At 52.9% G+C, this 24,956-nt stretch overlaps 3 protein-coding genes across 4 annotated transcripts in view; 2 read left to right on the top strand and 1 right to left on the bottom strand.

Annotated features, from left to right (window-relative positions):
* The first annotated feature begins 858 nt into the window (after positions 1-858).
* Positions 859-8,336, top strand: RAB25 (RAB25, member RAS oncogene family). Its single transcript, XM_069478598.1, has 5 exons — positions 859-1,142; positions 4,938-5,133; positions 6,674-6,867; positions 7,496-7,576; positions 7,986-8,336. The coding sequence occupies exons 1-5, from the start codon at positions 1,100-1,102 to the stop codon at positions 8,111-8,113; spliced, it is 642 nt and encodes a 213-aa protein (XP_069334699.1). The 5' UTR covers positions 859-1,099; the 3' UTR covers positions 8,114-8,336.
* A 5,775-nt stretch (positions 8,337-14,111) lies between these two features.
* MEX3A (mex-3 RNA binding family member A) lies at positions 14,112-19,182 on the bottom strand. The gene is made up of 2 exons (XM_069478597.1): positions 18,729-19,182; positions 14,112-15,220 (listed from the first exon to the last, which is right to left on the bottom strand). Exons 1-2 carry the CDS (start codon positions 19,180-19,182, stop codon positions 14,112-14,114), a joined length of 1,563 nt encoding a protein of 520 aa, XP_069334698.1.
* A 577-nt stretch (positions 19,183-19,759) lies between these two features.
* Positions 19,760-24,956, top strand: part of LMNA (lamin A/C) — a 44,874-nt gene continuing 39,677 nt past the window's right edge. The window contains exons 1-2 of one of the 2 annotated variants that reach the window (XM_069480423.1): positions 19,760-19,851; positions 20,124-20,356. In XM_069480423.1, the coding sequence (XP_069336524.1) occupies positions 19,790-19,851; positions 20,124-20,356 (295 nt within the window). In that variant the 5' untranslated portion in view covers positions 19,760-19,789. Of the gene's footprint in view, positions 19,852-20,058; positions 20,357-24,956 lie in introns of those variants that run through there. The other variant, XM_069480432.1, reaches the window with a different exon arrangement.

Genomic DNA, 24,956 nt, shown 5'->3' with positions numbered 1-24,956 from the left:
GAAGTAAGCTCAGCAGAGCAAGGGCCTGGTGGGGGACATGTTGGACAAAAAGAATATAGGGCCATGGGGGTTCAGTGTCCCTCACTCCAGGCTTTGGGTAGGGCTGCCTTTTCTACTCATATATTTAAACAGACCCTCTCCAGATCTTGAAGCCTTTGCTGTGAGGCAGTAGGTCCTGGGCAGGGAGTAGAAGAAACCCAGACTTCTCAGATTCCTTCATCTCCAGATCCTGCCCCTAAACTCAGACCACTCACCCCATCTGACTGTTTCTGCCCCAAGTCTCCCCCTGGGCCCCTCTAAGGACCCAGTGTCCTTAGAGCAGGTCTGTATAGGAAGCTGCCGGTCCCTTTCCCTAGTGCCATACGAAAGGACCCATCCCAGGGAATTGGGTAGGTTGTGAATCCCAGCTCCACCCAGGATGAGCAACACTGCCCATCCCAGGCCCTGGGCTGTCAGGGAGGGACGGAAGTTGCTGTGGCCAAGATGCAGCTCCCACAGCTCTGCATTGCGGCAGGGTGAGTGGTGCCCCCAGCGTGCCCTGCACCAGAGGCTCTGCAGAAAAAGCAGGAGGCCAAGTGGGTTTCTAAGGGGCTATTTCTCACTCACTAATGGTGGGGCTTCCCCTCGACAGATCCCAGAAGCCCAGCAATGCACAGTTGCCCTACAGCAAGCTCTTTCCAAAGGTCCCGTCCCTGTCATTCTAGCTTCCCCCCAACCCCGGCCATTACTCCCTGGAGCTGGCTCTCCTGCTTGTGGGAGCCCAGGCTGAGAGCAAACACCCAACCTGTCTAACCTGTCTGACGTCATCATCTCTCCACCCACCTGGGCCCCAGGTCTCAGCCGGCCGCTCTTCCTGTTCTCAGCTTCCGTCCTCTCAGCTTCCTTACAGCACCCCCACTTGCCAGAGCTGAGCCTCCTTGGGCCCTGCCTAGCCTTGAGTTGTCCCTCAATCCCTCTGGCTGCAGAAGTCTCCTTACCCCCAATGAGAGGAGGTGTGGGTCCAGGTCTCTTGAGAGCTGAGGGTTGAGGACATTGAGCCAACGCACAGACTTGTTACCTCTGCCCCCGAAGACACCTGCACCTTCCATGCGGAGCCAAAATGGGGAATGGAACTGAAGAAGATTATAACTTTGTCTTCAAGGGTGAGTTGGGGTCCTTGAAGTTAGAGGAAGCCTGAGAGAGACCCAGAAAGAGATTGGCAGGGCTAGAGAGGCCCCCTCCTATTTTTTATCTCTTAACAAGACCCCTCAAAGCTTATCATTCCTTCCGGTTAAGAAAGAAAGCTGCAGGGAGTGGGGCAGGGCCTGGTTACAGGGGAGAAGTCCGGGAGCTACTGAGTGTGCTCTACTATTACAAATAACGATGTTGATTACTCCTTAATAGTGTTAAGAATTAGGCTTCCCTTCCCTGTTTCTAATAGAAGCCCAAATTTCTGGGAATAGTCAGCTACTGCAGCATGAGAGATGGCGGTCAGACTTCAGGAAGGACTTCCCTCCTGAGACGTGGGAGAAAGTCATCTTTCTGCGCAGGTGTACAGGAACAGAGAGAAAGGAGAGACCTATCCCATTATAGGACTGGGTAATAAATACATAGGGAAGACATAGGGAAGAGTAGAGAATTTGGAGCTGGGTCTGATAGAATATAGCATCTCCTGGGGTTATATCCTTGTCTGCCAGTCCCTTGACAGACTCCTTGGACCTGGCAACCGGGCACTGGGTTCAACTGGGCTGTCCCTGGAAGGACAACCATGTATCTTTCCTTCTTCTTTATCTCAGCCCCTAAGTTTGGCCCCTCTATTGTTCCCCAACCCCACCTCTGCACCTCCTTCAGGGCAGGGTGTATAGGTAGAGCTATGATTCCCCTTCCCGCCACGCCACCCCACCCCACCCCACCCCACGGCCTCTCCCAGCCTCAGCCCTGCCCTCACTGGGACTCTCACTCCAGCACCCGCCCTTGAGCTGAGGAACCTGTACTCCCAGCATCTTTCCCAAGAAAGTGAGGGTTAGCAATAGTCTGGGGAATAACCTGGGTTTATTGAGCCCTAACTGTGTCCAAGTCACTATCTCAATAATCACCATAACACCCCCCCAAAATTAGCTTTCATTTTGAGAAGCCGTGTAGCATAATGGTCAGGAGCCAGAATGAGTTCAGATCTCAGCTCTACCACTTACAAATTAGTGCAGGGTGGGGTCTCCAGAAGCAGACACTGAGAAGTTTGCGGTGTTTGATGTTTTTTATGGATCAACACCTGTGAAAGGAAGGGGCTGGAAACAGGATTGGGCAGAGGGAGAAGTCAAACACAGGCTTAACAAAGCCTGGTTCAAGGGCAGGGAGCTCTGTGATAGCCTCACCTTGCTGGGGCACTGGATATGGGCTGCCCAGAAAAGGCATGACTTCCTGTGAAGCCACTGTCCGCCCTAATAGACTCTGAAGGAGCTGGCAGCTGGAGCCTGTCTGCTGCCTGCACTCCCTGCAGTTGGGGGGCAAGTCCTTCCTTAAAGGTGGACCTGGGCCAGTTGTGGTGGTGCACACCTGTAGTGCCAGCTACTCAAGAGGCTGAGGCAGGAGGATCCCTTGATCCCAGGAGTTTGAGGTTGCTGTGAGCTATGATCACACCACTGCCCTCATGCCTAGGCAACAAAGTGAGACCCTGTCTCAATTAAAAAATAAAATAAAAATAAAGAGAAAGTTGGATCTGGGCACCACATTTCTGTGTTTACCACAGTAGCTGCATTAGCTTAGGCAAATCATTTGACCTCCCAAGTGCCTTATCTGTAAAAATGGGGACAATAATAACAGTACTTACCTCATGGCATTGTTATGAGGATTAAATGAGTTAATACATGTCCTTTAGGACAATGGGTGGCACATAGTTAGCACTCAAAACATTGTAAACATTAACCATTGGTATCTCCATTTCACCGGTGAGGGATGACAGAGGGATGTTCCCCATAGGAGAGAAGCAGGAACGCTCTACCCACCCCAAACACATATGCACATCCTCTTACCCACACTTACCCACTGCTTCCAGCTCTTCCATACTGCCCTACACAAATAAGGAATTTTTAAAGCATGAAGAGGCCTTTATAGATTGTACAAACAAGGAAAGTTAGACCCAGAAAAGGTGAGCCACTTGTTCAATTTCATACAGCTAGTCAGAGGCCGAGCAGGGACCAGGGCCCAAAATACGTGGCCCCCAGTCCTTGGGCGCCAGCTTGCCTTTCCAGAACCACCCTGGGTAGCCTCCTGTAGCCCTGGGTTGTACTTACATCAGCTCCCCACACTCTGCCTCAGCCCCCAGCTCATCCGTGGTGGGTAAGGCAGGGCCCTGGATGCTGCACACTGGCCTAAAGGGTCTTCATGGCCCCTCTGGTGGATCCTTGTCCCTAAAAACTCACAAACAAAAGCACTGGGCTGCCAACAACAATCACACCAATAATAGTTTTGTATACTTACTACATCCTGGGCAATATGTCATTTCTTCCTTTTTTTTTCCAAATTCCTCAATTTCCTTTTTTTAAATGTATTTTTTATTTATATATAATCATGGGGTACAATTACAATTTTTTTTACATTGATATATTGCATTGTGGTGAAGTCAGAGCCTTCATCTTCTATTTCTTACAACCCATAAGGTAGATGCTAATGTTTTCCCATTTGTCCTATGAAAAGAAAGGCTCAGAAAGCTTAGATAACTCACCGAAGGACACAGAACTGGTCCAACACCCAGCGTTCTGCTTTTAACCGTGCAGGACTGTTCCTCCGTAGGGACAACTGGAACCTAACATCTTACACACACACACACACACACACACACACACGAACACACATACCTTCCTTTCATTCACAGATGTGTCACTTGCCAAACTTTCTCCTCACCCACACTTCTAACCTCTTTTCTCTATGCAAACCCTGAACACACCCAAACTTCCACTTATCCTTCCCAGATCACATACGTAAGAGACGTGAACAGTGGTCTCATACCCCCTAGTCCAGAAATGTGCACACACACCCCTAGATCTTCCTACCCTCTATCCATGTTCACATACCCCAGTAACCTCTCCAAAGGACACCCATAAACAGCCCACAGACGTCACTCCACCCTGAGATTCTGCAACCATGTCTCAACAGACTAGGTCATAACCTTAAAGCCCCTTTGTTTATTTTAAACTTTTGGTCCTTCTGCCCACCAGGACAGATGCATTATGCAGAGTTGCAGACTCCAGTCTCTGCCAGGAGACTGAGCTCCCTCCCCAGTTTTCTTTTTTTGTTTTCTCTCCTTCCTTCCTTCCTTCCTTCCTTCCTTCCTTCCTTCCTTCCTTCCTTCCTTTCTTTCTTTCTTTCTTTCTCTTTCTCTCTTTCTTTCTTTTCCTACCTTCCTTCCTTCCTTCCTTCTTTCCTTCTTTCTTCCTTCCTTTCTTCCTTCCTTTCTTTCTTTCTTTCTTTCTTTCCTTCACAGGGTCTTGCTCTATCTCCTGGGCTAGCAGGAGATACAGTGACGGCATCATAGCTCATTGCATATTCAAACTCCTGGGCTCAAGCAATCCTCCTCCCTCAGCCTCCCAAGTAGCTGAGACAGGCCAGTACCACCAGGCCTGGTTAATTATTTATTATTATTATTTTAATTTCAAAATATTAAGGGGGTACAAATGCTTTTGTTACATGGACAGGTTTTATAATAGTTTAGTCAAAAATTTTCTATTTTCTTGTAGAGACGGGGTCTCACTCTTGCTTAGGCTGGTCTTGAACTGGCCTCAAGCAATCCTCCCACCTCAGCCTCCCAGAGTGCTAGGATACAGGACTGAGCCACCACACCCGGCTCCTTCCTCAGTTTTCTGAGCCCATTTCCCATTTTCTGATGGACAGACTCTCCAAGTTCAGGTGGGCTTTGGGGCCGCTCTGCCCAGCACTCAGCCCTTATCTCTCCACTCCTTCAGTGGTGCTGATCGGCGAGTCAGGCGTGGGGAAGACCAACCTGCTATCACGATTCACGCGCAATGAGTTCAACCACGACAGCCGCACCACCATCGGGGTTGAGTTCTCCACCCGCACTGTGATGCTGGGCACCGCTGCTGTCAAGGCTCAGATCTGGGACACAGCCGGCCTGGAGCGGTACCGAGCCATCACCTCAGCGTGAGCCCGGGCCTGGGGGTCTGCTGGGTTGTGGGAGTCCTGGGGAAGTCAGGGAACACCTCCGGAGGGGAAGTGGAGGAGGAGGCAAGGGCACTCAGCAGTGTGGCCCCCCGCCCCCCCCCCCCGAGGTGGGGAGCGATCATAGGAGACAGCAGTGCTGTGAGCAGCAAATAGGGAGAGGCAGGATGTAGGACAAAACCGAAGGATCATTGCCACCATTTGCCAAGACTTTGCTATGTGCCCAGAAAGTTGCAAGGCACTTTATATTTTGGCATTTTATGTAAACCTTAAAGTACCATAGGACTAAGGCTCTATAATTACCCCTGTTTAAATACAAGCAAGGTGAGATCCAGGTGGAGCTGGGATGGGGACAGGCTGTGTGGACGGAGAGCGCCCCCTCACTTCCGCACAGTGATGTGCACTTGGCAACCTTCACGTAACAAATGCCAGGGCCTGGACCTGGCATCGGCATCTTGTGAAAACTCAGAGGACACACAGGACGTTAGGCCTCCTGACACCATATCCAAAGTGTGTCCTAGTCAGTGTGAGGCCCAAGTGTGTGAAAGGTGGCTCGTATGGGCCGGGTGCGGTGGCTCAAGCCTGTAATCCTAGCACTCTGGGAGGCCGAAACGGGCGGATCGTTTGAGCTCAGGAGTTCAAGACCAGCCTGAGCAAGAGCGAGACCCCGTCTCTACTAAAAATACAAAGAAATTAGCTGGACAACTAACAATATATATAGAAAAAATTAGCCGGGCATAGTGGCGCATGCCTGTAGTCCAGCTACTTAGGAGGCTAAAGTGGGAGGATTGCTTGAGCCCAGGAGTTTGAGGTTGCTGTGAGCTAGGCTGATGCCATGGCACTCTAGCCCGGGCAACAGAGTGAGACTCTGTCTCAAAAAAAAAAATAAATAAAGGTGGTCTATATGTGTCCTGTGGGGGGTACATGGGGACAGGAAGCGGGAGTCTGGAGCTTCAGTTATACGCACTCATCACTCCTAGTCACTTGACCTCTTATGAGCCTCAGTTGACTCATCAATAAATTGAGAATAATAAGACATCACCAGTCTGAAGATGCCCCATTTCAACTCCAAGAGGGAGGCTGGATGCTTGCAGGGATGCCTTGTAGACATGTGGCTAGTCCTAGGTAAATGGCCACAGGAGAGAAGGGGTTGAGGAGCCATGTGAGGAAGATCTCAGAGGTGGGGCATCCAGGAGGCAGACTTGCCCAGAGCCCAGATATGTGTTGGTGGATAGCAGAAGCTAAAATCAGGACAAAAGACCTGAGGAAGCAGAGGGGCTGTGAAGAAGCCAGTGGAAGTTTTAGAGCAGGCAGGTAAAGCTTTGGAGGCCCCAAGACCACTGTCCTGGAGGGCCCAGAACCTTGGGCTGCCCCATTGGGCTTTGGGTCCCTGGACCTCAGTGTCTGTATTTCCAGATCTCTGGTACTCTGACAGTGGGTGTTTCGGCTTAATGGCTTTTCTCTGATGCTGGGCCTAATGGCCATGATCTTGTCTCTGTCCATCCCTCCCACCTCCACCCAGGTACTATCGTGGTGCGGTGGGGGCCCTCCTGGTATTTGACCTAACCAAGCACCAGACCTATGCAGTGGTGGAGCGCTGGCTGAAGGAGCTCTATGACCATGCCGAAGCCACTATTGTCGTCATGCTTGTGGGTAACAAAAGCGACCTCAGCAAGGCCCGGGAGGTGCCCACTGAGGAGGCCCGCATGTTCGCTGGTGAGAGCCTGTTACCACCCAATCTGATTGCTCCAAGCTTGTCCACAGCCCCCAACTCCAGCTTCCCCAGTGCCTGTACCCACCCCTAGGGCCCTCAGCCTGGACTTCCTCCATGCAGTCGTCTGCCTCCATCCCCTCAAGATTTCCCAGGCATTCCCCTCTGGGACCCTGTGTCTCTCATGATGTCCTACCACTTGCCCTGAGACTGCCTTCATCAACAGTTATTCAGAATTGATTTTAAGACAACTCCACCCCACAGTGCTCAAAGATCCTGTGTAGAGGGTGAGCTTCCTTTAACCATCTGCAGTCACACTTTCCTCAGGAGTTTCCTGGGTTTAGAGGCATCACGATGTGGTACCAGGCTCTGGAGTCCCATGGCCCAGCCTCCCGTCTCCTCTTGCCCAGTTACTAGATGTGGAACATGGAGCAAGTTCCTTATTTGTTCTTTTGTGTTTCTGGATTTCAGTTTCCTAACTAAACCTACCTCATAAGTTGTTTTAAAGATTAAATGAGCTACTACATGCCAGGGGTTTAGCACATAGCAAATGTACATAGTAAACATTAAATTCATATTATTATTACTGCCTTTGACGCCCCACAGTTAACGGTGTGTTTCCCTTCCTGGCAGAAAACAATGGTCTGCTCTTCCTGGAAACCTCAGCCCTGGACTCCACCAATGTTGAGCTGGCCTTTGAGACTGTCCTCAAAGGTTAGAGCCTCCATTTGGCACCCCCATTCCATCCCTGTGGCTTCTGTGGGCAGCAGTAGGAATGCAGACACCCAGCCCTCACCCCAGGGGATTCCCCAGCTCCTCTGTGGGGTCCTGGCACCACTGCCTATCTCCCTTGACCCCCTTAGTTCCTCCCCTGACTTAGCCTGGAGCTTAGGGAAGGAAGCAGAAGGCCACACTTCCCAGCAGCTCAGTCTTGGTTCCTTCTCCACACAGGTAAGTAGAAGGGACCCAGGTACCCACACTCCACTTCCTGCCTGCAAAACCTCCTGCAAGCGTGGCCACCCCCAGTGCTCAGAAGGGGCATGCGGTGTGTATGTGTAGAGGGGGGGAGAGGCTTGGACTCTAAATCTTCTTCTGGCCTGATCATTGACCTCTGCCCTCTCAGAGATCTTTGCAAAGGTGTCCAAGCAGAGACAGAACAGCACTCGGACCAATGCCATCACTTTGGGCAGTGCACAGGCTGGGCAGGAGCCTGGCTCTGGAGAGAAGAGGGCCTGTTGCATCAACCTCTGACCTTGGCCAGCACCAACCCTGCCCCCCTGGCTTTCTGGTGCCCCTCATCCCCACCCCAGCTTCAGGACCCTTCCCTGCCCTTTGGTTCCAGATGTCAGAGTATCTGATTCCCTGTTCACAGACCCCAGAGCCTTAAGATCTTCATTCCTCACCACACATATCTCTGTTATCTTTCCACCCTTCACAGATGAGGACCCTCAAATAAAGCTGTGTTTTGTATTAATGCCTGGCCATCCTGCTGCCTCCTGTCTGTGCTTCCCCTGCAACTTTGGCCCCTCCTCTGAGTCCCTGATGCCCTTCCCCCACATCCTCTATCCTCCCCACAGTACAGACTGCCCCTCAGGGCCAGCTGCCTCTGGAGTCCTGTGGTCTGGGGACAGTGCCAAGGGGGTGGGAGGTGCCTGCCCTTCCCTCTGCCAAAGCCCAGGACAGGTCGGGGAGGGAGGATAGCATGGAGGGGAGGGGGTTTCTGGAAGGCAAGACAAAGGAAATCATCGGTGGGCACCATCTGGTGCCCAGGGCCCTGGTGCCAAGAACTGAGGTCACGCCAATGCCAGGGGCAAGGAGAGGAGGCAGGGGGAGATGCAAAGGAAAAGGGGGAGTCAGGGCCAGCCCTGTATGTGTGTGCTGGGGAAGGGGTATTTAAGCCCGGGAGGTGGAAGGTCCAAGTCCTCCATCCAGTCTTCTTCCTGACCCCAAGGAAGAGGCATAGATTGAATCTGATGGGGTGAGTGGGGAGGGTCTATCTCTCAGCTCTCTGCCCCTTCTCCATGGAGCCTAGGAGAGGGCTGTTGAGGCAGGGTCTCTGTCACCCTGCCTCACTTTCCCCTGTTCTGCAGGGCAGGGTAGAAGGAGGCCTGACCATATCTCCAAAGAAGAGAAGGGAGTAAATGGAGAAAAAAAGCAGGGGTTGGGCACGGTGGCTCACTCCTGTAAGCCTAGCACTTTGGGAGGCCAAGAAGGGAGGATTGCTTGAGGATAGGAGTTCAAGACCAGCCTGAGCAAGAATGAGACCCCATCTCCACAAAAGATAGAAAAATCAGGCTTAATAGCATGCATCCGTAGTCCCAGTTACCAGGGAGGCTAAGGCAGGAGGATTGCTTGAGCCCAGGAGTTTGAGATTGCAGTGAGCTATATATAATGAGGCTACTATAGTCTGGCCAGGGTGACAGAGCAAGACCCTGTCTCAAAAAAAAAAGGGGGGGGGGGCCGGTGTGGGGATTGAGAGCTTGGAGACTCAAGTAGGGAGCTGTGGGGAACTGAGAGGGGGAGCCCAGGGGTGGCAGGAACTCTGGAGACATCCACTTCCTGCAAGGTGTGTAAGGACAGAGCTACATCAGAGAAAACCCCAAGATACAATCCCCATGGCAGATCCTCCCACTCATCCCAAGACGGTATAGACTCACATGCAGAGAAAGGCAGCCTTAAGTAATAATACTTTTAATAAAATTAAGTTCTTAATAGCACATTTAATACATTAACCCTCCCCCTTCTTGGTTTCTCTGCATTTTGTGCAACATCACTTTGACTTGATTATTCATGGGTCCATTTTATTTCCCGCCTTTATTTTGCTTTTGAAATCCTTTTCCTTGGTGGATTTGTACGTGTCTTCACTAGATGCCTCAAATTAAGTCTGACCACAATCCTACTCTACTTTCTACAGTGGAGAGACCATCCCCCTGCCCCAGGGCTGTCTCCACCCACCCCCCCCACCCCACCCTCACCCTCGAGTGGGGAAGGGGAAGCCCTCCCCACCCCAGACTCTACCATCCCAAACTAGCGGGGTTTCTAGGACAAAAAGAGCAGGGGGAAATCTGTCCCTAGGTGGGGCAAGAGTAAATTGGGGAGAGGGAGATGTGTTTGGGGTCTAGGGCCAGGGAGTGGCATGGCAGAGTCATTGGTGTAATGGAGCAGGCTCCTCTTGCCAAAAGGAGAGCCAAGAGGCCTCCCCACTCGCTTGGATGCAGGGGAAAGGCCAGAAGCGACCTGACCCTGAAGATCTCATTGCAAGCTGGGATGGGGACAAGGCAAGTGCTTAAGAAATGTTGATTTCTTGCATGCAAAAGCCAGGCTTCTCCAATTTTCTGTGGGAGGGCAATGTGCCTCCAGGCCAGGAACAGTGCATGACCACTACCTGCACAGTTAAGATGGAGGTGGCCTTAGAGCAGAGAGGGCTTGGTTGGGGTCACCCAAGGTCCCTGTGCCCCTCCCCTGCCTCCATACCCTTGTGGCCCCCTTCTCCCAGGCCTTCAAAGACAGTGTCTCCACTCCACCCCACTGGGTGGGAAGTCCTTCCTGGAATCTAACTTCTATGAGACAATAAAGCACTTTGCAAATCTGTAAAGCACATCACAGCTTTAAAGAACAATTATTGAGATGTTACCACCACTGCTGCCATGGAGGTCAAAAGCTCAGTGGAATGTGGGATGGGAACAGGGGTGGGGGACTGATCCCCTCAGTGCTCTTGAAGCTCTGAAGGTGAGAAATGTAATCAATCTGTAGTTAAGTGGACTGAGGTTACACTTCAAGAAGGACTCCTCATTTAGGCCTGGGAGAAGCTGGCTTGGGAGGTCAGAGCTGAGCAGTCTCCATCCTTCCTGAGAGCCCCAGGAGAGGACATACAACTTGGAGTAAGGGCTGCCCAAAGGAGACAGAGGGATGGCCAGGCCCCCAGGTACTGGGGGTGCAGGCAAATGTGCTCAGTCTCCTCTGCTGCCTCCAGCCCAGCCCCCCATCTGATGGAGCTGATCAGTGTGCATCCTTTCAAAGACCCTGGGAACTGAGCCCCCCCATCTCTTTGTCCTACAATTTAAAAATCCAAGGATTCTCAGAATCAACCCCAGCAGACTGGAAGCTCCCAATCTTAACTAGCAACCTGCTCCAACCCTGATATCTGAAGATGGGGCGACTCAGGGTGGACTCAGCCACTTCCCTCCTCTATTTATCTTTTCCTTACAACTTTTATACATTCTACTGGACCCAGGGGCCCTCAATGCTACTAAACTTTAAGCTATCTGAATATCATCTACTAAGTAACTAGTAATTTTTTTCTTTCTTTCTCTAGGATTATATGAAATAAATTTGAATTATTATTATTAATAATTATTATTTTGTAGTATTCTCTTCTTTTAAACCCCTCGGTTTCTCTTTTTCTTCTCTCTCTCTCTCTCTCTCTCTGTCTTTTTGGTTAAAAAAAAAAAATCTATTTCTCTTAAATCTCACGCCTCTCTGAGGGTTCCCTAGGCCTACTAAGCCTCAGTTCTGGAGTTCGCCTCCTCACTTGCCCCAGAGACAGGGCAGCGGAAAGGGGGGGACACCCCAGGATCCTCAGTCCTTAGTCCTACAGCTTCTTCCTTTCTTGTTAATCCCTTTCTTTGTTTGGCTCTGCCGGCTCCCCTGAGGGGGAGGAGGAGAGGGGAGGGGGAGCCCACGGAGTGAAATCCAATCTACTTGCAGGGCCCCAGAAGGGACCAGGCTCCCCCAGCCCCTCTCTCCACCATCCATCCCAGGATGCTCCCCCAAGAAAAGCAAATGACATTCCTCCCCAAAAAAAAGTGGGGGAAAAAAAGCAACGTAAACCCGAACATATATTAAAAACACTTTTTTTTTTAAGATTTAACTCTGAATACAAATGTATTTTTTCTTCTTCTCTCCCTACATATATTCTAAACCTTCTAAAGTTTTTTTATTTTTTTAAGGATCACTTTATCATAAAATAAAATATCCTTTTCATATAATAAATTACCTAATAAAAAGTCTTTTTTTCATATTAGCCCAGGTTCTTTGCTACATTTATACGGTAATAAACGCCTTTATTAAAATAGAATATTAAATTATAAAGAACTGCTTTTTTTTTTTTTTTTTTGCTATTTTTGTTTTCTCTCCTCTGTGTTGGTCGCCTGTCTCACTCCCTCTCATGCTCTCTCTTTCTCTCCTCTATTTTGTCTCTCACTATGTGTTTTGCGTTTGTTTCTAGGCTTGGCTCAATTGGTAGGGGTGGGATTGAATTTGCTGAGCCCCCTAGTGTAACAGTCTTCTGCCTTTGTGGGTAAGGAGTGGAGAGGGGGAGGGGGATTGACAGACAGACATCCTTTCTTCCCACCCCCCTCCCCACCCGCCCCCGGCAACCGAGGGTGCCCATTTGGTTTGGTTTCTATTGTACAGACATCTCAGGATGGCTCACATTGGCGGGAAGGAGGGAAGCAGTCACAGGCCAGTTTCCTTGGCTGTGACCGCCTTCCTCTCACTTCCCTGGCTGGTGGTCTGGAGGGGAAGGCTGAGGAGAGGTGAGTTAATTCACAACAGGAGAAAGGAGAAGAGGAAATCCTCTCTGCACCTCCATCCCTGCACCTCTTCTCCATCCAGGAAGAATGGGACTCCTGAGCTTTAAGTGCTCAGCGATCACTCAGAACAGTCCCACCCCATTATATACAAGGATCTCCTGGGACCCCCTAGTACTCCCATCCCCCATCCTCTCTGGCCCGCCAGCGGAACCAGGAGGGTGGAACCAGGAGGGTGGGAGGCTGGTGGCAACCCCAAGTGAGCAGTAGGGAAGCAGCAAAGAGGGTGCAAGGCCTGTAACAACACATGACTCTCAAACAGGCCCTGCTGTGTCCCAGTCCTGCTTTGCCCTGGGCTGACCCCTCTCTGAAGACCTGGTCTCTCCTCAACCGCAACGGGTGGGACAGAGACTTCATGATTTGCGCACTAATAAGGATTCAAGCTAATAAGGATTCAATTAAGGTTTGGGTCAGGTCCAGAGAGGCATGCTGGGTATGGGGCAGCGGCCCTTCCCTCCACCAGTCTCTCCTCCTGCCTCAGGCCCTTTCCTGCTCCTTGAAATAGCAGACACACTACCCTGGCTCCCCTTCTACAACCAGAAAATCCAGCCCAAGAACTCCTCCCTAAATATAATGCCCATAGATGATGAAGGTGGGGGTTTGACCCCTTACGTACCCCAGTATTAGTCCCCCTCCTCAAATTTTCACTGAGAATGGGGATACATTCCATAAAAAATTTGAGATGTTTCTTTGGAGGAGCAGGGGAGAGGGCCTCCACATGCCTGAAGAGGAATGGGAGAGACCATCAAAATGTTCTTCCCTCTATTCATCCCCAGGGGGATGGTGTCCCCAAAGCTGGGTTGGAAGGGGCAGGAGTGATGGGGGAGAAGGGAAGAAAGACAAAGAGAAGGAGCAAGACAGGGTTGGGAGTGACAGCCACCAAGGGAAAACAAAGAGGTGGAGGGAAAGGAAAGAGCAAAGGAGAAGGAAGATCCCAAAGGGAGGAGAGATGGGGGAAATGAAGGGAAATGCTGAAGGGGGCAGAGAGGAGCACCCCTCTGAAGATTCCTCCAGCCCAGCTTTGTGGGGGCAGATGAATTCTGAGCCCTTTATCCATTGAAATGATTCTCCTCCACCCCACTCCCCAGATCTGTGCAGGCTTCTGATAGGGCTCCACCTCCCTTATACTGTGAAAAACTCAGAAAGTTTCTCCAACAGGATATGGGGGTGGGGGAGCCAAAGGGTCATGTTAGGAGGCCGGAGGTCAGGACCAGAGGGCTTGGGGGTTCAAAAGAGCACCTCTAGATATCGGTAGTAATTCTCCCTCCCCCTTTTCCCCATCCCCTACACGAGGAAGGGGTAGAGTGACACATAGTTGGGGAGGTGGGCAGAGGGGGTCAGAATGCCTTAGTGGCCACCTCTGGCAAAACAAAAGTTTCTCTTAGCTGCTTCCAGATTTAAGGGTGTGTTGAGGTATCAGAGTTGTAACTCTAGTATTTTCAGTCTGGCCCCCTCCCAATCTTTCCAGGAAAAGGTGACCAGAGGCTCCGAAAGTGGCCCACCCTCCAGCCACCACAGCCTCCCTTCCCCCCTCCCCAGAGAGCGAGTATCTCTAAGCACCTTGCCCCTCAAATCACTGATTTCCAAAAGGCCCTTGTGGAAAACAGGTCCAGGGCGGGCCCTTGGGGAGTAGGCCCAGGAGGCATGGGGCAGGGGGCTTAGGAGAATATTCGGATGGCTTGCGTGGCTGTGATGTGGCAGACGGGACACTCCGGGTCCGTCCTCTCGCAGATGCGTACTGCACACTCCATGCAGAACAGGTTGTGTCCACAGGGCACGAGGGCGGCAGTCACTTCGCTCTCAAAGCACACCATGCAATCCCGCCCGCCGCCGGGGCTCCGCAGGCCGCCCCCACCAAGTTTAGAGAAGCCCTGGAGCGGCTCTCCCGGCGGACGCCTTGGGAGTCCTGCCAGCTCTGGCCCTGCGGAAGTAGCAGGAGAGCGGTGCGCGCCGGGAGGCCCAGCGCGGGCCTTAGCGGAAGAGGAGGAGGAGGAGGACGCCGAGGAGAAGAGCACCGAGGTGGGCGTGGCGTTCTCCTGGCCCGCCCACAGCGGGGGGCTAGTCTCAGCCACGCCGTAGTACACGTCCTGCTTGCCCACACCATAGCCCGGAAACAGGTACCCGCCGTAGCCAAAGTCCCCACCCTGCTCGCCCAGGCGTGGGGCCTCAAAGCCTGAGTCCACTCCGCACTCGCCGATGCAGCCCAGGCTGTTCTGCCGGTAGGTGGAGAGGGGCTTGCAGCCTGGCGGATGCACCCGCCAGGCGTCGGAGTAGCGGCTATCAAGTGCGGCATCCGGGCTCCCAGCCAAGAAGTCATTTTCATTGTTGTACTCGAGGATCTTGCCTGTGCGCACTGCGATGTGCGTCTCGATCTCCTCGCGCGCACGCTCCACGTTGCCCGGGGCACCTGTGATCTCGAACACTGGGTCGCGGTCACGGCTTGGTGTGATAATGTACGTGTTGGTCTGCTGCTGGATGCGCTTGATGGTCGCCCCTTTAGGGCCCACCACCAGCCCCACCACGCGGTAGGGAACCCGCACACGGATGGTCACCTGGCCAGGCAGAGCAGGGGCCACACCAAAGGCGGCGCCTGACTTGTTGCGGGAGGCACGGATCATGGAGAAATGCTCCGCCGCTGAGATGATTTCCCGCCGGGCTGTGGCCACATCCTCCCGCCGTCCTGTCACCATGAACACTGGCTCCTCGCCCCGCACGGGTGTCTTGATGTAGGTGTTGGTCTTGGCCCTCAGAGCCTTAATTTTGCAGCCTGGGATAGGATGGGGAGGGGGAAAGACAAAGAAACTCACAGGGCAAGAAGGGTTGTGCTGGGACCAATAAGCTCCTGATCTTTACCCAGATTCCTGGCCTCCCAGGAACACTCCAGTCCACGCTTTGAAACCCCCACTACTACACGCACAGTCCACTCATCAGACCTCACATCTACCCAACGTCGATTTTAAAATGTACTAAATTTCCCCCGAGTTCCATTCAGGACCTTCCAAATTCATTCATTCCTTGAAACCCCCAAATAAGCACTGACCCGCCCATATAAGCTGCTAACCTCAAATCTATTCACAAACTCCTCCCTAAACGTTTGCTGTTCTCTCAATTTCTCTACTGATCCCTGGCTACTCACAAACTTCCAAATCATTTAATCACTGCCCACCCACCGCCCCATCTGTCACCAACCCCAATCTTTCCACAGATCCCCAATGTGCTCAGTAACCTCACAATCTCCTCATTTGACACTCAATCATTAAAAGAGTCCTCCAGCTACTCAGAGACTGCCAACATCCACCAGTTCTGTGACCTCCCCCCCATACCTTCCACCCAGTAGTCTCTCTTGGGGGGTCCCAAATTCATAATGCTTTTGCAGTAAGTAGTGGAGTGCATGAGACTGGGAAGGGTCTGAGACCCAGAATTTCAAGAGGGAAAGGAGGACTATGAAGATAAAGAAAATCCCATGTGAAGGAGCAGCACCCAGCACCATGTCACTCCTATCCCCCTGTGCCCTGGGGGCACGGAAGCTGAGATGGGTTAGGGGCCCAGTAGGATGAGGGTATTCTGGGCCCATACTCCTGCTTTGAAGTAGGTTAAAGCTGGGAGGTTGAAGAGAGAGGTAAGAAGAGAAAAGAAGAAAAGCGAGACAAAGAGAGACAAAGAGGAAGAAGGGGAGAGAGAAAAGTGAGGGAGGCTGGGATGGCCACACCGTCTCTAAAAGCTGCACACCTTGATGGCTGACTGGACAGCCCCTCTCCTACTTTCCACCTGCCCCTAGCTTCACACCAAGCCTTTCTCCAAGCACACATGCCACATGTGTGTGAGTTTGCACACCCATACCTAAGAGTGGTGATGCACTGTGTGCCTTTATCTAAACCATACTTGCAGGGCCAGCCTAATGTACACTTTCATACACCTCTTTCACACGCAAGTCCCTATGTTTCAATCTTTCATACATCCCACTCTTCCACGCACATCCTCCCCAGCACACAAACAGCACATTCCTATACACACCCACAACTTTTGCCTCCATTCACACCCCTCTCCAGGCACAACTCACCATTCCTTTTCTCACTCCCCGACTACGCTACCTTTCCAAAACCAAGTGGTCCTACTTTTATGATTCTGCCCCAACCCTCCAACCACAGCCTGAGATGAGCTCATTTTTTTCCTCCTTCCTCCACTCCAGATGGCTTCTTCTCCAACCTTAGCAGATTGAGGGGTGGGGAGGATAGGGTGGATTGGGGGCCCACTCCACTCACCTTTAAGGAACCTCAGGAAGGAGAATTTGCTCCTCCCTGGCAGTTAAGAAGTTCTACCTGTTGTCAGGCCCACATCCTTGCTGCTTTAATGTCCTAAGGTAAATGATTGTTCTATTTGTGAGGCATAGAGGTTGAGAAAAAGTGAAGTCCTCTGTCCTACCACTTCTATTCACATGTCATCTGATGGACACCTGAGATCTGGCTCTAAGTTTTGGGTCCATAAACAGAAGTGAGAGCTAGGTCTCCATGGGGGCTGGGGTGTGAACAGGCCAGGGCACAAGACTAAGGAGAAAAGCTAGAGGCCTGAAGGTGCAGTAGTGGTGGTAGACCTCATCCTGGGTTCTGCAACGCTGTGAAGAAGCATCTCTTGAAGGGAAGACCCACTGGGCTTCACCTTCCTAGAGGTCAAATAGAGGAGCACTAACACTGCAGCAGCAGGAGGGAGGTTAGACAAGAGGGAGGACTTCCATATACTTAAGGAATGAGGGGGAGGCTTATCTTCTCTGAATAGGAGAAATCCTCCTACTTTTATGAGGGACAGGCCGATCTGATAGGAGGCAGAAGAGGAAAGAATGACTCCATTAAATCCTGGGGCCTCCCCAAACCACCCCCACACCCAAGAAAAGATATCAATGTCTGTCACCACCTAGTTCCAGAGCTTTGGATCCCCAGTTTCTGACAACAAGAGGAAATCCAACTTTCTAAATCAGAAATCTCAAGAGATGGAGTGCCCCAGGGGGATGAGGGCTGTGCAGGGGAGTGGCATCTTCCCTTCCTCCATTCTGGATCTCCCTTCGAAATCCCCCTAACCACCAGCACTCCCAGTGGATGAGGTGCAATGTGGAATAGGGCCCCCCCGGCCCACCTCCCCTTTTCCTCCACCAGGAGCTGGCCTCTTCCCTCACTCCCAGCCGGAATGCAGCTCCTCTATTGTTCCCCACCGTGGGACAGCTCCTCCCCCATTCCTCCCCCACCCCACACCTCCCCAGCCCAGCCCCTTTGTAATTTCCAAATCCCACCCTCCCCACTCCCCTTTGGGAAACCGAGAGAGGGAAGGGTCCCCAAGATCCCGTCTGCTCAATTTGGACCCTCACCAACACTCCCACACACCCACCCAGGGATGCTGGAGCCGAGGAGGGTGTGGTATCAGACATACTACACTGGATTAATTCTACACCTCCCCCAACACACCGAGACTCTTGCCCTCCACCAAATTTCCAGGTGAAGGTTTCTCACCCTCCAGCATACCCCCTCCTGCCCAGTCCTACTCTTTCACTACCAGAGACCCCTCCGTAGGACTCTGGCCCCAGGCCGTGGCCAGCCCAGAACAAAAGCCAGAGAGAGAGGAGGAGAGGTCCATGCCAGGACGTAGCACTTCCTTGGAGACACCCCTTCCAAAACCCCACAGACAGTCCAACTTTGGTGTGTGGGTGACCACAGGACCCCCTTCTCCCAGTGGCCCTCCTCACAACCTCTCCCTGCGGCTGGGACCCTTCCCTGGGCCACACCCCCTTCCATTCCTACACTCAGCCCAACAAAGAGACAGATACTCAGTCTGGCTTCGCGGACCAGGTCTCCCCCAAAGTCTGTAACTCCCGGCGGCTGGGGGTCCTAGGGGTGCCCCCTCCCCAACCCACAAGCAGATACCAGAGTAGGGGCTTCTGAGGAACTCTTTGCACATTCCGTCAGTTTTTCTGGCTAGGAGTGGACACCCCCTCCGGACAGCCTCCCTGGATTGGGAGACCGATCCCCCTCCCCTTTCCCTCTCCCAGAGCAAGGATATTTCTTTGTCTAAGGGCAGAGCCCTGGGAGAGGAAGGATCTGGACTACCGTCCCAAGTAGGGGTAGCAGGGAACTTTGTGGCACTTGGAAATCAGGGTAGGGGGCGGGTCCCCCTTTGTGGGGAAGGGACAGAGCTGGAGGCGGGCAAAGAGGGAAGAAATGAACTTTCCGCGCTGGGGACAGGGTGTCCCCCAACTCCAATCCCTCTCAGTGGTCCCGGCGCCCGCTTACCTTGCCTGCCCACGATCTCGGCCACGTGCTCGGAGGTGGGCACGGGTACACACTCCGTGGTGTTGCTGCTGCCCTTCAGGCGCAGCTCGGCCTCTTTGTACAGAGCGCAGAGCTTGGCGTCGCTAGCCCCTTTGGGGGCGGTGGGGGGCTGGGGCGTCTGCGCCGCGGGGGCCGCCGTCTGGGCGGCCGGGGGCGCCGCGGGCGGCGGCGGCTGGGCCGGCTGCGGGGGGGCGGCCGGCTGCGCGGGGGCGCCGCCCCCCCCACCTCCCCCGTCCTCGCCCGCCGTGGGGGCGGGGGGCTCCCCCAAACCCAGGAGGCAGAGTTGATCGAGAGCCAGCTGAAGGGCGCGCTCGTCTTCCAGCAGCCCTCGGTCCTTAGCGCTTCCCCCGAAACATCCTAGTTCTCCAAAGCCCCCATTTCTTTCCATTATTCCAGATACCACTAGACTAGGCATGGCGAAACAAAAGCTGGGGGAGAGAGAGAGGGAGAGAGAGAGAGAGAGAGGTGGTGGAAGGGAAAAGAGGAGAGAGGAGGGGAGGGGAGAAGAGAGGAGGGGTGTGTGTGGGGAGGGGGGAACAAAGAACTGGGGAGGGGGGAAGAAAGCGAGATAGAAAGATAGACCCTCCCCCTAAGCCCCCCTCCCCAAACACCCTGTAACCCGACTCCCCTCGCCCCAGCCCCCGGGGTGGGGGTGGGGGGAAAGAGAAGAAAAACCAAGAAAGCAGATCTCCTTTCCTCTCCGGGGGTGACGGGGGGCGGGGGGCTGCGGGATCTCTGCCCCCACCCCTCCCGCCTCGGACCTGGGAGTCTCTAGCCCCCGCCGTCCAGACGCCCCCGTTAGGCTCCCGCACCGAGTCCCAGTCCTGGAGCGGCGCTCAGTGGCCCCCAGTAGAGCCCAACCCCTTCCAGCGCTCAAACTCTTTTGTTTTAAATGAACTGGATGGAGCAGCATGGAACTGACGGGAGGGGGGCGCGCCGGGGGCGCTCGGGGCATGCCGGGAGTTGTAGTTTCCCGCCCTCGGGGGCGCGGGGACGAATTCCTTGACCCGAGGAGGATAGGGATGTGCCCTTCGGTCTTTACCCACAGCTCCAAGGCAAAGCTAGGGGTGGGATGGAAGTCGAGGTCTCTAATTTTTAAGGGGCGGGTACAGGGCAGTGTGCAGAAACCCAGCGGGTTTGAAAAAGGCTAATGCTGGGCGCCCCCCTCCCAAGACCGGCTCTCTTCCCATCAAGGCCGGTCCTGGGGGCCCTCTTTCTTATGGTAATGAGGGGGGAACCGGGGCGGGGAGCGGCCCCTGCTCCGTCACTGCGGCTTTCTCTCTCTCTCTCTCTCTCTCTCTCTCTGTCTCCCCCCTCCCCCGCCCTCCCCCCTCCCTGTCGCGCTCCCTCTCCCAGAGTCTATCCCGGCTCCGGGCCGCGGGGAGAGGATCTCCGCAGAGCAGACAAAGCCCGCAGCCGTGATGGGGGGAGAACCCAGCTCTGCCCTTTGTGGGGGCCAGGAAGGGGTGCTGGGCTGGGGGTGGGACCCCATAGCAAAGGATGGGGTCCCCTCATCCCCAAGCGGCAAGCCATCTCCCCTCATCCCCCCGCCCCCCAGTCTCGGAGATCTCAGAGGCACCGACCGGGAGGTGAGTTAGTTCACGTCCTTCTGCTCAGTGGAGGGAGGGCGGAGAGGGCTGTGGGTTGTGAGATGAGGAGTTTGAGGGAGTGGGAGGAAAGAAGTGGGGGACGGAGAGTGGGGAGGCAAGAAAAGTCTTAAAGGCCTGGTGTGACTTAACCGTTTGGGGTGAGGGCCTTAAGCTTTGGGTGTGACAGAAGGAGGGAGGAGAGATGGGGATGGACTGAGAACTCAGGCGTCCTTCAGGCTTGGGCTGTGATTAAAGCTAGGGGGTGATCTGTTCGTTAGCGACCATCATCATTCCACTCTGTTTCACTCACCTCTGTCCCATTGAAAACCCACTAATTCAGCTCCTTTGACTCTGGAAATTTATTTGGTGAGAATGAAAATAAGTTTTTAAAGCTTGGATAGTTAGGCACTTGGAGAAGGAATTTGGGGAAGTTGCAGTGTAATGCAATCTTTTCTTCTCCCCTTACCCCGTGTCTTCAGCATTTCTTTTGTTACCCTTTTTATGCCTGGGTCTTTCCCAAAAGAAGAAGGGATGACACTGCAGCTTGAAGGCTTGAGGTTAGATTGTAAGAAGAACTTCCCAAAAGAGTTTTATAAGAGTGGGTGGGTGAAGCACAGTGGTAAATTGTCCTTTTCTGTAATGCTTTGGAAACCGAAAATCTGAACTAGTTTGTGAGGTAAAGTCCTGCCCCCTACCTTAGAGGCAGGGGAATGGATGAGGTGACCTCCCTGACCTAGCACAGTGAGGCCTAGAGGGCTGAGCAATTTAGCTCTGGTTCCCTAAATTGACTCTTGAAAAGAGTGAATTTGCACACCAATGGAGGGTGGGAACCTGAGCTGAGGATTTGGGGGCGGGGGAGGATGGCACATTGCTGGGCTCTTTCCCCTTTGCTAGGCAGAAGATTCAGGGAAGGAGAGCCCTAACTGAGGAACCCTGGAAGGCCCCGGAGTGGGAGTCAGGGAGGGTTGCCTCATGGGTTGGGGATTTAACGTAAGATTAACAATAAACCTGATTGTGGGATTGGGTGCTCCTGCTGCCACCGAGCAAGAGTGGAAGAGGAAGAACTGGAGAGACAGGGCCCTGGAGAGTGGGCTGGTTCTGACTCTTGTCCCTGTCTGCCCCAGGAACCTGGATTGGAGAAACTGTGGTACTGGGGACCATGGGGCTCTCCTTGGGCAAAGGTTCCTACTTTGTGGACCAGGTGACTGTTTTCCACATTAATAGAAATAGCAAACAGTTGCATAGGATTTATTGTGGGTCAGACATTTTTGTGGGGTCACCATCTGGTTTTAGCCTTTCTGTCCTCACCAAAATCAGATTCCCCCAGATGCCCACCCTGAATTTGCCCTGTCTCCCCTTTCCTCCCCACTAAGCTAATTAAAGCAAGAGGTTAATGACCAAAGAAGCCTAGGGGATTTGGCCAGGAAAGAAAACAAAAGGCAGAAACAAGTGTGTGTGAGTGCGGAGGGGACAGCTGCTGATGAGGACAAGGCAGGCTGAGGGGTGGGGTGGGTGAGGCAGAGTCCCTGCTAGACCTGCAACACGAATCAGCCCTCTGGGTAAGTTAATGTCCACCCGCAGGGTCCCCCTGGGACTCCAGACAAACACCCTCCACAGCAGAGGAGGCACAAACATGAGCGGGGCACCTGGAGGGCCTGGGTGTGTGTGAACACACTTAGGTGCGTGGCTGGGTACACATGGGAGTGTATGCCTGCAGATCGTGTGGAGGAGGGCCCAGGTGCAGAGGAGCCCCAGGATGGGCACCTTGAGGACCTGGGTTCTTGGGGCGGGGTTTTCACAGGTCTTTCACTCTCCCCCTGAGGCTGGTGGCCTCCTTTGTTTCAGGTTTCTGTCCACAGGCTCTCCTTTTCCCTGCTGCCCCTGTCTGCCCAATCTAGAATTAGGGCTATGAGAGCAGAAGGCCTCATTTAAACAATACTCCCCATTCTGCCTTATGACCAGAAAGGCATAGGTGGCATATCTCTCCCTTTCAGGACCTTGAAGGACAGGACTATGTCTGTCATCTTTATCATTGTTCCCCACCCTAGCTGCCAATGTTGAGCACACAGCCCTGCGGAGAGCAGAGGGTAAGGGTGTGTCAAATATAACTGCATTTTCAAAGCTCCATGGTGTAAGAGGAAGGAGCAGGCCTCTGGAGACAAACATGCTGCTTGTGCCGCCACACTGGGCAGTCATTGACTGCTGAGGCTCAATTTCCTCATCTCCAAGATGGAGATAATAAGCCAAGTCCCTAGCACAGTGCCTGCTCATCCTGAACATTCAATCAATGTTATTTTCCTGGCCCTCATTGTTCTCCCCTTGCAGTTGACTCTAGGCCAGATTGTGGTCTTCATTAATTTTCATTCATTCATTCATTCAGCCAACCACTTCCCACTGAGCTCCCAGGGTATGCCAGGCACTGGAAGAGATTCTGACCCATCATGAAGCACTTGAAGTCAGTTCTAGGTCTAGACTTGCTGAAATAAGATTATTCCAAATGAACAGCAGATAATTCCAAAAATAATTCCTGTTAAGCACTGGAATGCAGGCAAACAAACTTTCCCTCTCTCTCTCTCTCTCTCTCTCTCTCTGTCACACACACACACACACACACACACACACGCACAAATGAGCCAGGCTTCTAGTCTTACACCTGGGGAACAAAGGACCCTGTTAAGTTGTTGAGTGTGTACACACACAGCCCTGGCTGTGGGGCAGGAGAGGTGACCCAGTAGAGAGTCCAGGGTTTGTGTGGAGGCTGGGGGACAAGTGGGGTGGATGACCCAGACTGTGTGCTTGTCTGTGTCTGGAGTTGTGTCCTTTTTCTCCTCTGAGCAATCCTGAGCACCTGTTATCACCATCTAAACACTGGGTACCAAGGCATGGGTGTGCACACCTAACACCTGTGCCTCCCCAGCCCTATTCTCAGAGCCCACAGGAAGGGAGGGAGACAAAGGAGGCTGCCACCAAGGCTGGCCCACCAAGCAGGCTGGCCCTTGTAGAGGTTATCTCCCCCATCTCCCTACTCCTCTCAGGATACCTTCTCCATCTGTCCTCGTCAGCTGAGCCTCCTCTTCCATGCTTTATGGGGTTCCCATTTTCTTTTCTTAATACCTCTTCCTTGTGGGAAGTCCACTTTGCTACCTAACCACCAACCCTCCTGCTGAGGGGGCAGCCAGTTTTCTCTCTCTTGCTGGAATGTACTCAAGTCGTTAACTAATTTCAACCAATGAGAATATGTTGGGTAAAATTCTGTAGGCCACACAAAAGAAATATCAGACTTGATCCCTGCCCTCAGCAACTAGCCTACATGACCCAGAGAACATGACCAACTAGGATTATATGTGAGGGCAAAACGGTCTTTGGACTTGGAGGGCTACAGAGATTGGAGGAGAGAATAGGTCACTATGGATCCTTCTGTTGTGGGTCTGATCTCCAAGGGCTTTGCAGGCCCAGCCTGAGGTTTGGACCTGGATAGACAAACATCTCTGCTCTTCCCCTGGGACTACCCCACCATTCTCCTGAGCAGGTCCCCTGCACTGTCTGATTTCCCCAGGGAGAGTAGCTCAGAGGGGTCGGGGTGGAGCCTGGGCCCCCTAGGACAGCTGGCTGACAGGGCCCCTCTGGGACGCAGGGCTGGACCCAGGCGTCCAGGAGGCGGGTGATACTGGAGCTGTGACAGTTGGTCCCTAGATTCTTCACCAAGTGGCGCCAGCTCTAGTTTCGGACTGGGGAGAGGGAGGGGGAGGGGCACCTGGTGCCAGCCAGGGCTGAGTGTTCTCTTGGGGCAGGGAGGGGGCAGCAGTAAACATGCCCTTCACAGGTTGTTGAGGAGGTGTTTTCCACTGCCCTCTCTGTGCCAGGCTCTGTGCTAGGTACTAAGAGGGGACTCTGAAGCATGAGACACAGTCTGGCACATACCGAATAGAACGTCAGAGCTGGAATAGAAATCGAATGAGGCCGGGCGCGGTGGCTCACGCCTGTAATCCTAGCACTCTGGGAGGCCGAGGCGGGTGGATTGCTCAAGGTCAGGAGTTCAAGACCAGCCTGAGCAAGAGCGAGACCTGTCTCTACTAAAAATAGAAAGAAATTATCTGGCCAACTAAAAATATATATAGAAAAATTAGCCGGGCATGGTGGCGCATGCCTGTAGTCCCAGCTACTCGGGAGGCTGAGACAGAAGGATTGCTTAAGCCCAGGAGTTTGAGGTTGCTGTGAGCTAGGCTGACACCACGGCACTCACTGTAGCCTGGGCAACAGAGTGAGACTCTGTCAAAAAAAAAAAAAAAAGAAAAGAAAAAAAAGAAAGGAATCGAATGAGTGAGTGAATGAATAGTGCATCAGTTATTTAATGGCCTTATTTTACAGAGAAGGAGACTGAGGCCCAAAGAACCCAGGTCTTGTGACTCCCTTCTGCCTTCTGTTCCATCATGCTCCTTTTTCAGGAAAGGGAAGAGGAAGTCAGAGGGAGAGAGAGAAGGAAGTAGGAAGGAATTTGCCATTTCCTGAGTGCCTGTTTGGTGCCAGGCTCTCTTCTAGCCTTTTCAAAGTTGATATCATTTAATTGTCTTCACAACTCTGTAAAGCTGGACTTGCTATC

The sequence above is a fragment of the Eulemur rufifrons genome, chromosome 8 (assembly GCF_041146395.1).
Source record: "Eulemur rufifrons isolate Redbay chromosome 8, OSU_ERuf_1, whole genome shotgun sequence".
NCBI classification, from domain to species: domain Eukaryota; kingdom Metazoa; phylum Chordata; class Mammalia; order Primates; family Lemuridae; genus Eulemur; species Eulemur rufifrons.
This window is presented reverse-complemented; position numbering and strand designations above follow the sequence as displayed.

Coding starts and splice junctions, on each gene's coding strand:
- RAB25 (XM_069478598.1), top strand. CDS start 1,100: ATGGGGAATGGAACTGAAGAAGATTATAACTTTGTCTTCAAGG. Junction 1,143..4,937: donor TTATAACTTTGTCTTCAAGG/GTGAGTTGGGGT, acceptor CCACTCCTTCAG/TGGTGCTGATCGGCGAGTCA. Junction 5,134..6,673: donor TACCGAGCCATCACCTCAGC/GTGAGCCCGGGC, acceptor ACCTCCACCCAG/GTACTATCGTGGTGCGGTGG.
- MEX3A (XM_069478597.1), bottom strand. CDS start 19,182: ATGCCTAGTCTAGTGGTATCTGGAATAATGGAAAGAAATGGGGGCTTT. Junction 15,221..18,728: donor CGAGATCGTGGGCAGGCAAG/GTAAGCGGGCGC, acceptor ATCCTATCCCAG/GCTGCAAAATTAAGGCTCTG.